A 13,166-nucleotide genomic window follows, 5' to 3' on the forward strand; every position below is an offset into this window, starting at 1 on the left:
AAAAAAACTAGTTGTAGTTTTACCAGCATAGAATAGAAGTAGTGGAGTTAAAGATAAGTTTGTAAAGTATATTCCACAAATTGTTAGACTTGAATCATTAAGATATTGGAATTTTCTTTACTGTCTGTACTGAGTCCTTTTAGGCTTTTGAAACCAAGGGCAGTGTCAAGGAAGAGGTGTTGGGTGGTAATGCGCCTGGAGATGTGGTCAGATTGGAAACAGTGATCCTGTATTATACTCAGAAATTGGCTTTGAAATAAGGCTGTGGCAGAGTGATAATTCAGTGGAACATGGCTAGCTCGTTAGCACCTTATAGGACATATACATCTGCTGATCGGTTGAATGGTAAGTAAGGGACAGCTGTTCAAAGTTGATAGACTTTGGGCCTGCAAGAATAAATAGAATTGTGCTAATTGGAAGGGGAAGGGAGTTTTGGTAAAGGACTGAATTGAAACCCTTCATATATTTAACATTGAGGCCGGTATATATCCAAGAAAAATTTGCCTCCAGGAACTTGGTTATAGAGAACTTGAAGTGGTAAGAAGGTAGACCTAGTGTGAATGAGATCTTGAAATTTAAAAGAACAGACTTAGGGGGCTAGAGAAAATACTTAATGTTAGTTAGAGGCTAACTAATACTTAATGTTAGATTAATGATGTACAGCGGAGGCCAAAGAGGGATTTACAAATGAGGGAAAACCAAGGAGTTTGAGGGAGATTGAGAAAGATGAGAGCCTAAGAAATGTAGTCATTGGACTGTGAACTAGCCACTGGTTATCATTTCTTTGACTAGTTTTAGCAGAGTAGGCTGAGGGGCTAAGGGTGAGTAGATGGTGACACAGTATAGCTCAAACGCGTGCTGTTCAGTACTACTTCCTGTGGTGATGGAAATGATGTCTCTGTGTCTAGAACTTACTGAGCACTTAAAATTTGACTAGTTCAACCAAAGAACTAACTTTAATTAAATAATTAAAATACATATTTTATTTTTAATCACATGTATGTATGTATCTGTGTGTGGGTATGCACAATTAGTGTACAATACATTTAGGTACCTGAGGAGGCCAGAAGTACTTCATCTCTCTTGAGACTGAAGTTGTAGGTTGTTGTGAGCCACTTGAGGTGGGTGTCAGGAGTTAAATTCTGGTCCTCAGGAAGATCAGTATGTGCTCTTAACCCTGAACCATCTCTCCAGACCAAGTTAAATAATTTTAAAACAGTCATATGATATATGGCTTATGGCAGGCATGGCGGGCACTGTTTTGCTTTGATATACAGACTCTCTACAAGGTCCTGCTGTCCTGGAACTTACTGCATAGACCAGATTGGCCTCAAACTCATCGAGATTCTCCCACCTCTCCTCAGTGCTGGGGTGAACAGGTGTGTGCTGCCACCTCTCTCCCTCCCTCCCTCCCTCTTTCCCCCCCTCCTTTCTTCCACTCTTTCCTTCTCTTCCCCACCCTCTGTTTTTCCAGACAGGATTTCTCTGTGTAGCCCTGGCTGTTCTGGACCCTCTGTAGACCCAGGCTGGCCTTGAACTCACAGAGATCCACCTGCCTCTGGCTCCTGAGTGCTGGGATTAAAGGTGTGCATTACTACCACCAGCACCAGCACCAGCACCACTACTGCCTGGCTGATTATAGCGGTTACATAGATGAACAGTAGGAAGAGATTATAGTATAAAATAGAACCATTCGTTTATTTACAGATTTTCTTGTAGAGCAGTGAGTCTCAACCTTCCTAATGCTGTGACCCTTTATATATATAGTTTCTTATGCTGTGGTGACCCCAACATAAAATTATTTTGTTGCTTCATAACTGTAATTTTGCTGTTATGAATCATTACATAAATATCTGATATATGACCTCTGTGGTCTCAACCCACAGGTTGAGACCCACTACAGTGAGCTTGTGAGATGGCTCAGCTGATAAAAGTGCTTGCTCTGCAAGTCTGATGGCTTGAGTTTGATACTTGGAACACAGGGTGGAAAGAAAACTGACTCCTAAAAATTGTCCTCTGACCTTCACATGTATGCTATGGCATGCTTGGATCTGCACTCACACGTCATACACACAACATTAAATGAAAAATAAATTGGTGAGATGGCTCAGTGGGTGAGGATGATTACCATCAAGGTTGACGGGCAGAGTTCAGTCTCTGCAGCTCACATTATGGAAAGAGAGAACTGATTCTTGCATGTTGTCCTCCGACCTCCTCACAGGAACTCTGCCATATGTGGGTGTGAAAGATTTTTTATTTTATTTATTTTTTTAAAATGTGAGTGTTTTCTCTATGTATGTTGATGTACCACATGTGTACTTGGTGTCTTTAGAGGTCAGGAGAGGGTGTTTCATCCCTGCAATTGGAGTTACAGACTCTTGTCAACTGCCATGTGGGTGCTGGAACCTACCCCAAGTCCTCGGGAAGAACAGCGAGGACTCTTAACCACTGGGCCATCTTTCTAGCTCTTGAATGTCATTATTTTTTCCAACTAAGAATTAAAAAAAGTTTCTTTGAAATCTGAGTGGAGATTGTCTCCTATGGTCTATTTATGTTAAACAAACAGATAAACTGGCTTTAAATACTTATTAGGGTGCTGCAGGAAGGAGCTGAGGTAAGCTTTTGTTACATGTGTGAAGCTGAGGTACTCTGAAGCGGAGAGACAAAAAAGGGGGACCCATGTGACAAGGTCACTGGGGTACCCAGCCCCTGTCAAAGAACAGAGGAGTAGAGTAGAGGCTGTCTCTGGAGGGTCTTAGGGCTATGTAGGCAACAGTCTTTCCTTGGAGGTAGATCATCTAGGAAGGAACTGAGGAGGAGCGCCCACACGGTGGGGAGGCAGTAGTTTGCTCAGAAGTATTGCTGATAGCTGGAATAACCCGGGACTGGTGCTCCTTCTTTAGGGATTAGCTGACTGGGGTCTTCCAGGAATGGGGGTTCATTGTAGAACTGTCAGGTGATACTCTGATACCCTTCATGAGGGTCAACAGAATATTCCCCATCATTGGTCAGCAGCCCACTGAGTGCAGCCAGTATAGCCCTGATCAGTGCTCTACTGGTGATGGAGTTCCAGGTCTCCTTGTCCTGTAACTGCATAGGTAGCAGTCGGTGGTAGAAGACAGTCCCCTACACACTGCAAAGCTTCTGCTAATCAGGGGTATTCGGATCCTCACAGCATTGATAGGACCTCTAAACTGGTGTTGAATTCCGTCAGGGCATTTTGAAAGCCTTTAATAGCTGGAAGAACTCCATGAAACCCATAGTGAAAGTTCCACTGAAATGATCAGTCAGGGACATTTGTATTCACATTTAAATACAATGATATTTTAGATTTTATTGTTTGAAAGTAGTTTTCTTTGAGAATGATTTATGATTTAAATCTACCTTCCCTAGGTGTTCTAACTGTGTAGCCTTGGCTGGCCTGGAACTTACTATGTAGACCAAACTGGTCTTGAACTCATTGAGATCCCCCTGCCTCTGCCTCCCAGAGTGCCAGGACTGCAGGTGTGTGCTACCACAACCAGCAGGAATTTGATTTTTGACAGCATTGATAGGATTTTTTTTCTTACTTCTGACTTGAATGTATTTTGCTTACAAGAAGAAAATTTAAAGCATGTATGAAAAAATATACTTGTGTGACTACATTACTGGAAAGTTTAAACTACCAAGGTCTGGAAAACTGGCTCAGCAGTTTAGAACACTTGTTGCTATTATAGAAGACTCAGATTCAGTTCCTAGCACCCACTTCATTTTCCCAACCATCCGTCACCCAGTTCCAGGGGCTCTGATGCTGTCTTCTGACCTTCATGGATACCAGGCATGCATGTATGTGGTACTCACACATATACACAGGTAAAACACTTACACACATAAAGGAAATTAATTAAAAACCAAAACCAAACCAAACAACAACAGCAGCAAATCAAACAGGCAATTGAAAGATGGGGCCAGGAGTTGAATAATCACTTCTCTGGCTTTGAGGACAAGGAGAGGAGTGGTGGAAATATTCAGAGTTATGACCTGGATTTATTTGTTCGGTTTTTTGAGACAAGGTTTCTCTGAGTAGCTTTGGCTGTCCTGGACTTTTGATGTTAACAGTTTTTGATGTTACAGTTTTGTTGAGTTTATAAAATCACTGGGTGATACTTTTTTTGTGTGTACTTCCCTCTTTCCAAGACTGGGTTTCTCTGTGTAGCCCTGGCTGTTCTGGAGCAGGAGGCTAGACTTTAACTATGGGATTTGCCTGACTCTACTTCCCAAGAGTGCTGGGATTAAAGGCCTCTTACACCACCCTCGGCTTTGGCTGCATGCACTTTTATGTGAGCTGCTATACTTCAGTTAAAAGCGTTTGCCCTCTCTTGTTTAAATGTATTATATGTTTAAGGCCATTTTAGGGTTAAAAGGATTTAGTTCTAAACCTAAAAGTAATGCTAAATGTGAATGCCCATTGACAATGCTTTAGCTCCATGCTAGGATGCACAGAGCCATAGGGATACTCATTAGTTCACTGTTTCTCCTGAAACTACTCTCCAGTTCCTCAGCGTGCTTGAGCACCTTTCTAACCTTGCTTCCAAGACTGAGTCTAGAATACTTTCCTCTTTCTTCATTTTTATACCGTAAAAATGTTTAAATGCCTGTATTTCAGGATAAAGCTTATCTTAAATGGTGGGAGGTATCCATCCATCCTTGAGATAGAGTCTCATGTAACTCAGGCTTGACCAGAGCTCTTCTCCACGTGGCAGAGAATGATTTTGAACTTCTAATCTTTCTGCTTCCACTTCCCTGGGATCGGAGGCATGTTCTAGGCTAGACTCCAGGGCTCAAGCAATTCTGCTTCATCCTCATGAGTAGCTCAGATTGCAGGGCCTTACTTAGGGCTTTTATTATAATTATTATTATTGCTATTCATGCTTGCTGTTTTGTGGCTACAACACTTCCATTAGGCTGCGATGCCAAACAAAAGAGCATACATTTATTTGGTGCTAGGGATTAAACCAAGGGTTTTGGCATGTTAGGCAAGCACTCTACTGATTTACATCCTCAGGCCTGAGAATCAAATTTTAGGGGATCTCAAGACTGCCAATTTCTTTTCTTGGCTGTGCCTTCATATTTTCCTCTCTCTCTCTCTCCCTCTTTTCTTTTTCCTCTCTCCCTCCCTCTTTCTTCTTTTGTGCCTACTTATAGAGCAGGATTGCAGTGTACAGTAAAATGATTGATTCAAGGTCATACAGCTGATAATTATTAACATTATTTATTTTAGCATAATGTCTAGTAAGGTTTACTTATACTAAGCACTGATCTAAGTAATTAACATTTATTTACACTTTTGATTGTCTAGGACTGAACTGTAATCTTGCTTGTAACTGGGACATCAAGATGTGTGCTTTTGTTCGAGTATGTGAGTATGCATATGTGTGCATTTAGAGGTAGTACAATTGCAATTTTACTGAGGAGGAAATAGGGAAAAATGGGGTAATTAGTTGAGATAGATGAGTTCTTAAGTCTGAGCTCTTAACCATTTTGCTTTAGTTGCATAATTGAATGAAAGTACTTGAGGATTTTTAGGTAAACATTAAGGTCTTAAGTAACTTTTAAAATTTTCTTTAGTTTGTTTTAGATTTATTTTATGTATATCAGTGTTTGCCTGCATGTGTATGTGTGCATCATGTGTGTGCTTGGTGCCCACAGAGGCCAGAAGAAGACATTGGATCTCTGTGAACCACCATGTGGGTGCTGGGAACTGAACTTAGGTCCTCTGCAAGAGCAGCAAGTCTCTTAACCCCTGAGTCATCCCTTTGGCCTCTGGAAGGTTTTTTTAAACAGAAAAAAACCTTAATTATTTGAATCAGAATTGGAGAGGAGCCTCATGATTTAATGACTATCATGACTGAAAAAATTAAATTAATATTTTACTCATTTTAGTTTTTAGACACATGGTCTCACTGGTATCCCTGGCTGGCCTGGAATTTGTGTAGACCAGGCTGGCCTCAAACTCAAAATCTGCTCGCCTTTGCCTGCTGAGTTCTGAGGATTCTTGATTTTCCTCTAAAATTACTAAGATTTGAATGTCTGTGTAATTTTCTTTTAAGAATATGTTTATATTTAATCCTAAGGGAATTTGTGATTGATTTACAAACATTCTTTAGCTTTCTAGGCAAAATATATAATGGAAAAAAGGAAGTTCTTATTTTGTTTTCCTCCCCAACATCTGCTTCTGGTATCAGAAATAATTAAGATTCTATCATATCTATGGTTTAAAATTTTTCTTTACTACAACATACTTAGTGGTGGTGCACGCCTTTAGTCCCTGCACTAGAGGAGGAAGAGACAGGCAGATGTCTGTGAGTTGAAGGCCAGCCTGGTTTACAAAGCAAGTCCAGGACAGCCAAGGATATACAGAGAAACTCTTGTCTTAAAAAACAAAAAACTACAACAAAAGCTATACTTTATGTACAGAAGTCTTGAGTTTAGACATATAATTGGGTAAAAACTATTATGATCAAGAAAGAATAGTTGTTTCATTATCTCAAACAATTTTTCTTTTTCTTTGCTTCTCTTCTCATCTCTTCTCTTCTCTTCTCTTCTCTTCTCTTCTCTTCTCTTCTCTTCTCTTCTCTTCTCTTCTCTTCTCTTTCGTCTTTCGAGACAACTCTGTAGACCAGGTTTGCCTTGAATTCACAGAGATCTACCTGCCTCCTAAGGGCTGGGATAAAATAGGTGCACCACCACGACCTGGCTTTCAAACAATTTTCTTATGGTCCTTTGTGTAGTTAGTCTTGTCTCTGGCTACTTGTTTTGTCCTTTTGGCTTTGTCTATTTTAGGATTCTCTATATATAGTCTATATATGGTTCATGGGGCATGTAGCCTTTTTTAAATTTTGAGATGGTGTCTCATGAAACTTGCTGTATGTACTAGGCTGGCCTTGAACTTGCAGTGATTCAGCTTTCTACTGGATTTAGCAGACTTTGGTAGAGTAGGAACAGTGAGTAAAACAACACATTTCAAGACTCCCTCAAGTACTTATCAAGCAAGGGATACAGGTATGTATCAAAGCAAGCTACTCAAATATTTGAATAACATGCAACCTCCCCATATATACTTTGAACCAGCTCATCAGCCCCAGAATTTTTTAGAATTAAAAAAGTTTAATGCATACATACTTATTTAATGGACACAAAGATTGCCTTAGTGTTAAAGTCATATTTTGTTCTTAGTGGCTTTTAAGTTGTCATTAAGATATAAATTGTAGTAGTATTGTTATGAAAGTTTATCAGTAAAAGTTTCCCGTGATTTTAAGGCAAGTTTCTTACCTTCTGTTTTTTTTTTTTTTTTTAAATAGGAATGAGAACACTTCTGTGAGGATTTAGCTAGTGTTTATTGTGGTAGCTAGCCAGTGCTAAGCACTATGCTTTTACTGGTTGTAGTGACACTATTATCATTACAGTGATAATAGTAACGGTTCTTCTTGCCACTAGGTATCATTAAGGGTTAGGGAAGGAAATGCAAGAATCAAGAATATTAAAAAATGTCAGATGATTTATTCCAGGAAGAGAAGTAGGGGAGTTCATTTAGGCAGGAGGATATAATAAAGGAAGATCCAATTTCTTAAAATTTCAGCTGCATCGGTATTTCTTGAGTTTGTAACTGTGTATTGAGAATTGAACCCAGGATCTTGAGCATGCTAAGCAAATATTATATTGTATATTAGAAGGTTTTATGATTTGGTGCTTGGGTCCTTTTATTTGTATAAAGTGGCTTAACATAATGTTCTTTTAAGTAGTCTAACTTAAATGTAGGCTGTTTGAATCTACTTGTTTGGGAATATCTTGCCTTTAATATTAAACTGTTAAATAGAATTACAAAGTTTACGTATCCTAAAAATGGCTGGAGTTTCTATTTTTATTTTATATATACAGCTTACTCATTTTAGATATTAATTCAACTTCTGTGTTTTTGGTGAAGACTTTATTTACTAAAACTGTACAAACATCCGTCCATCCATCCTTTCATTTATTTTTGAGACGGGATTTCTCTATGTAGTTCTTGCTCTCCTGGAACTAGCAACGTCGTAGAGCAGGCTGGTCTTGCTCACAACTCACAGAGAGACCTACCTGCGTCTCCTGTCTGAGTGCTGCAATTAAAACATATGCCACCATGCAAGAAAATAGTCTTTTAATGGTGTTTTAATGTTGGCTTTTTAAAATCAGTTCATTCAAATATGTTTTTTTTCAAAATTATATGTGCATTTAATAACAAAACATTTGTGTTGGAGTGACTTTTTTTGTACACTGTAATTCTTGTCTTTGTATATTCAGATGCTGATGTCTGTGCTGGCAGAGATCTGTTTACAGGCCTTCAGTATTTTGTAAACATTGTTTTCCATCACCTTCTGGTTGGTATAAAGAGCTGAAGGCCTATAGTTAGGGCAGGAGACTCCTAGAAGATAGTCCAAGAGATAGGACTTCCCTGCTGAAAGAGAGGATCTAGGGGAATTGAGAGAGGAGAAGTGGCTAGCTGGACACAAAGTTGAGAAGAAGGTACCAGGAAGAGACTAGGACTGAAAGGCTCATGGCAGGCATAGAATAATATAAATGCGTTAATATAAGTTGCAAGAGCTAGCTGGGAACTAGACTAACCAAAGGCCTAAAGCTATTATAAATGGATATAAATCTCTGTGTCATTATTTAGAGCTGGGTGGGCATACAGTTTCACATCTGACAGTTTAGATTCATGCTGGTCATTTATTCCAGTACAAATTTTAAAAATTTGTTTTGTTTTAAGCCAGGTTTCTCTGTATATAGCCCCGGCTGTCCTGAAAGTCACTATATATATCAGGGTGGCCATGAACTCACAGAGATCCATCTCTCTCCCTTTTGCTTCTTGAGTGCTGGGATTAAAGGCATATGCTACCATGCCTGGCACCAGTTTTTAAAATGTGTAGGAAAAATTTGGTATCTTCTGAATAGAACAGTATCATATGTAAATATTTATCTTCATTTTGTATGCCCCCAAAATAATAACAATTCATTATTTTATTCACAGTAAGGAACTGTCTCAGTTTTTCTCTTTGGAACTACTTTGGTGTCTGTCTGACTGCCATTGATCTATCTATCTCCCACCTTTATTTTATTTTACATTTTGGTTTTTCAAGGCAAGGTTTCTCTTTGTAGCCCTGGCTATCCTTGACTCACTTTGTAGACCAGGCTGGCCTCAAATTCAGAATTCAAGGAGTATAACACCATGCCTGGCTCATTATTATTTTTTTTTATTTTACTTTCTTTAAGAATTATTTTTTTCTTCTTTCCTTCCTTTCTTTCTTCCTTTTCCTCCTCCGTCTTTCCCTTCCTTCCTTCTGGCCTCCAACTCACAGAGATCTGCATGCCACTGCTGGGGTCACAGGTATGCACCACGACAGCTGGCTTTCTTCTTTTTTAAATTAATAACATTCTCTTAGAAAGTATAGGAAGTAGATTTTCCCTCTCTTCAGTGATATTCTTCCCTGATATGAAAAAGTTAAGATGACTTTTCTGTCTTCAGAGTTAAACAAATTTAAATGTGCTTGTTTGCATAAAATCTACTCAAAGAAAAATCAGGAAAATGTACAGGATAGTTTTGGACACTTGCATACAGGGAAGTCTTGTAAAAGTCTCCTGCCTTCTGTATTACTTATTTTTTCTTTTTACTTAAACTTTTTATTTGTATATGTGGAAAGGTTGTATGTTATTCAAACATTTGAGTAGCTTGCTTTGATATATATATATATCTGTCTCCTTTCCTTGATAAGTATTTGAGGGAGTCTTGAAATGTGTTGTTTTATTCACTGTTCTAGTCTACCAAAATATGTTTTCATGCTAAATCCAGTAGGAAGCATGTTGGCAATAGTCCAGAAGGTGACTCACTAAGGAGTGATGATAGACACTTTGAAGGGAATGACCTATCCCAGGATTCTATTTCAAAGCTTAGTGCTGTGATTACATCAGTAAAAGGCATCCAAGAAATCAAGATGAGATCTTACTTGTACCTCCTGGGAGTAATGCTACACATAGGAAGGACTTTTCAGAGTGGTATGCACTAGTATCCCATTATATGTAGATATTTTTAAAAAATATTCTTTTGCTAGCAATTTTCTATAATTTTGGAGTGGGCAATAAATTGAGGATTAATAATGGTGGTGGCCATTGTGGGACTGAAGTGCCTTTTCCCTTTTCTGGACCTCATGGTGACTAAGAGTTAACTCAAGAAGCTCAATGCAGATCAGTTTTCTAGAGCTAAAGGAATATACTTAGCTCAGAAGTAAGCACACGGATCATGTTCATGCCAGACACTGTAGCCTCTGTCTCCTGTTAAACAGACTGGAAGGAACCAAAGCAAGAGCAGGCCCTTTGCCTATTTGTATTGCATATCTTAGGAGTAAAAAATTGGAAAATGAGCTTGCTTTAGTACCGTGAAATGGATGTAACTAGCTGTGATGGTTTTGTGGATCGGAGTGCTTTTTAAATTTGACTTCATAGCCAAAATCAGGTTTGGTGGCCAACTAAACTTTTATAATCACTAACAAAGTTTGTTTTTATTGCTGGTTTGAATGGAAAATTCAGGAGCATGCCAGTTTTATGTTTAAAGGTGTCCCAGAGATAAGAAAACACCTAAATTACCTCAAAGTCTGGGTATACTGAGATTCACTCATTTTGATTATGGTAGAACATTCTACATGTGTAAAATGTGTTAATCCTAAAAAAAAGTGTTAAACACGATTGTGTTTAGCTGTTTCATGATATATTTCAAGCATATTATTTAGGAATAAAAAGTTTGTTTTCAACTGTTTTCTCCAGAGAATGCTTAAAAGTTACAAGTGCTTTGCCTTAAAAAACATTTTGATTTTGTGTGTGTGTGTGTCTAAGTTGCAAAAACAGATTCCACGTTTTCTGTCATCTGATCTGGTCATTGTATTGAAAGAAAAGACATCAGTTTCCTTTTGTCCATGCTTTTTCATCCTTTTCTATATATAGTCCTTTGATAATCGCCTTTAGAAAATTGAGTGTGGCTAGAGAGAAGGTTCGTTGGCTAAGAGCGCTTGTTCTTGCAGAAAATCTAGGTTCAGGTTTCTAGCACCCACATGATAGTTCACCATCTATGACTCCAATTCTAGGGGAGCCAGTTTCTTCTTATCTCTACAGGCATCAGGCTTACACGTGATATACATACATACACACACTCAGGCAAAACACATAAATGAAGTAAACAAATCTAAAAAGCAAAACAACCAACCTCAATCAATTCATTCCCTTAGTTACAGGATGCAGGGGATATTGAACCTTGCGCTCTGGTACTGAACCTAGCTCTTAACTGGCATTTGTTTTTGAATTGGTTCTGCATGTCCTGGTCCTACTTAATTTCTTATATGATTTAAAGCTTCATCGTTAAATTATTTATTGGTTAAGTTTATGATTTGAGACAGTTATTTCTCTGTGCCTCAATTTCTTGTAGAATCTTAAGATTGACTAATAAATGGTGAAGCTCTTAGAAGAATGTTCTGTATATGTTGGCTGTTATAAGCCAAGAATCTTGACTCATACACATTTTTCAGAAGTGTTTTATTTTATTTTATTTTTTTGTTTTTCTTTTTTTTTTTTTTTTTTTTGTTTTATTTGAGACCGGGTTTCTCTCTGGAATCTTGGCTGTCCTGGACTCACCTTGTAGACTAGGTTGGCCTGGAACTCACAGAGATCTGCCTACTTCTGCCTCCCTGAGTGCTGGGACCACAGGCATGCTCCATTGCACCCAGCTTACAATGCTTTATTTTTGTTGACTCCAATTTTCACTGTTCAACAGGACTCTCTGTATTAATAAATTTCACCTTGTATTTAATGCTTTATCATAAGTGACAATTTACTGCTTATTAAATAGACTATTTTGTTGCCCTAGATTGAGCTAAAATGGTAACATATTCGTAGAAAGTTGTTTCTTTTCTGTAACTTATGGGTTTTTTATATGCTTTTGAATGTTACTGTTTGTATTTAATGTGCATCTGAGTGTAGTATAGTGATGTAGAACAAAAACGATCTGCATGGGAAGTACTGGAAAGATAAAAACTATAGCAGGTAGCTAACTGCGTCAATAGGCCAGCAAATAATTTGAGGCTGCCAGCTTCTAGTTAATACTCAATTGTTTTGAAATGATTTGTTCTGAAACAAAGTAATTTAAAACCTAGATATGCAGGGTAATTTTTGATATCTTTCCACTTAAAGATTTCTTTCTTTTTTTTTTTCTTTTTTTGTTTTTTAAAGGAAGAACCATTTCTCTACTGATAACTTAGAACCTTGAGTGCTTTATGAGTTTTAGTCATTGCTGTGGTGACTGTGTGATCACCAATAGTATGAGTTTGTATTGTACTTCTAATTTGGACCATTATTAAATATATTGAAAGATGAGATTACTAAAGTACTTTATTGACTTTTGTGAATTCATCCCCAACACCCACAGTGGGACTTCTTCAGTGACTTGTGAAAGGGTTAGGTATTAGAGATCTATATTTTTTTTTACATTTACTACAATTATTGTTAATTCCTAGATTTTATCCTTAAGTCAGATTTTTAAAGCATGTATAAATTATCTTATAATACATAATTATATTAGTAAAAGAATAGGATATTTGCTGGAGTTTTTGAGATGTTTGCATTTAATTTATAACATCAAAATAAGTCAACATGAGATTGGAGAGATGGCTCAGTGCTGTTAAGGTCCTTACTGCTTTTACAGAGGACCTGAGTTTGATTTCAGCACCCACACGGTGGCTTACAAGTATTTGTGACTACAGTTCCAGGGCATCTGACACTCGACACCCTCTTCTGGCCTTTGTGGGTAACAGGTATGCATATGATACACTCATACACATAGGCACAACACTTAAGAAAAAGTTTTTAAAAAAGTAAAATTAGAAAAAAGCCAAACTACTACATTGTTGATTTAGTGAAGATTACCACTCCTCTTTTTACTTTCTTTCTCTTTCTCTTTCTCTTTTCCTTTTTTTTTTTTTGTGGCTTGTGGGTAGACCATGTCTACAAGGTAGAGCAGTTTTCTGTTAGTTCATCCTGTGCTGCTGGGTATAAAGCATTCACACACACACACACACACACACACACACACACACACACACACACACACACAC

The 13,166-nt window shown here is 38.0% G+C and overlaps 1 protein-coding gene across 1 annotated transcript in view; it reads right to left on the bottom strand.

The window, feature by feature from the left end:
- Ascc2 (activating signal cointegrator 1 complex subunit 2) overlaps positions 1-2,457 on the bottom strand; it is a 17,715-nt gene extending 15,258 nt beyond the window's left edge. Inside the window, exon 1 of the mRNA XM_055624051.1 lies at positions 2,411-2,457. Within this exon, the coding sequence (XP_055480026.1) occupies positions 2,411-2,457 (47 nt within the window). The remainder of the gene's footprint in view (positions 1-2,410) is intronic.
- Between the last annotated feature and the right edge of the window lie 10,709 nt (positions 2,458-13,166).

This window comes from Psammomys obesus, unplaced genomic scaffold (assembly GCF_907164565.1).
Source record: "Psammomys obesus unplaced genomic scaffold, mPsaObe1.curated_primary_1811, whole genome shotgun sequence".
In the NCBI taxonomy this organism is placed as follows: domain Eukaryota; kingdom Metazoa; phylum Chordata; class Mammalia; order Rodentia; family Muridae; genus Psammomys; species Psammomys obesus.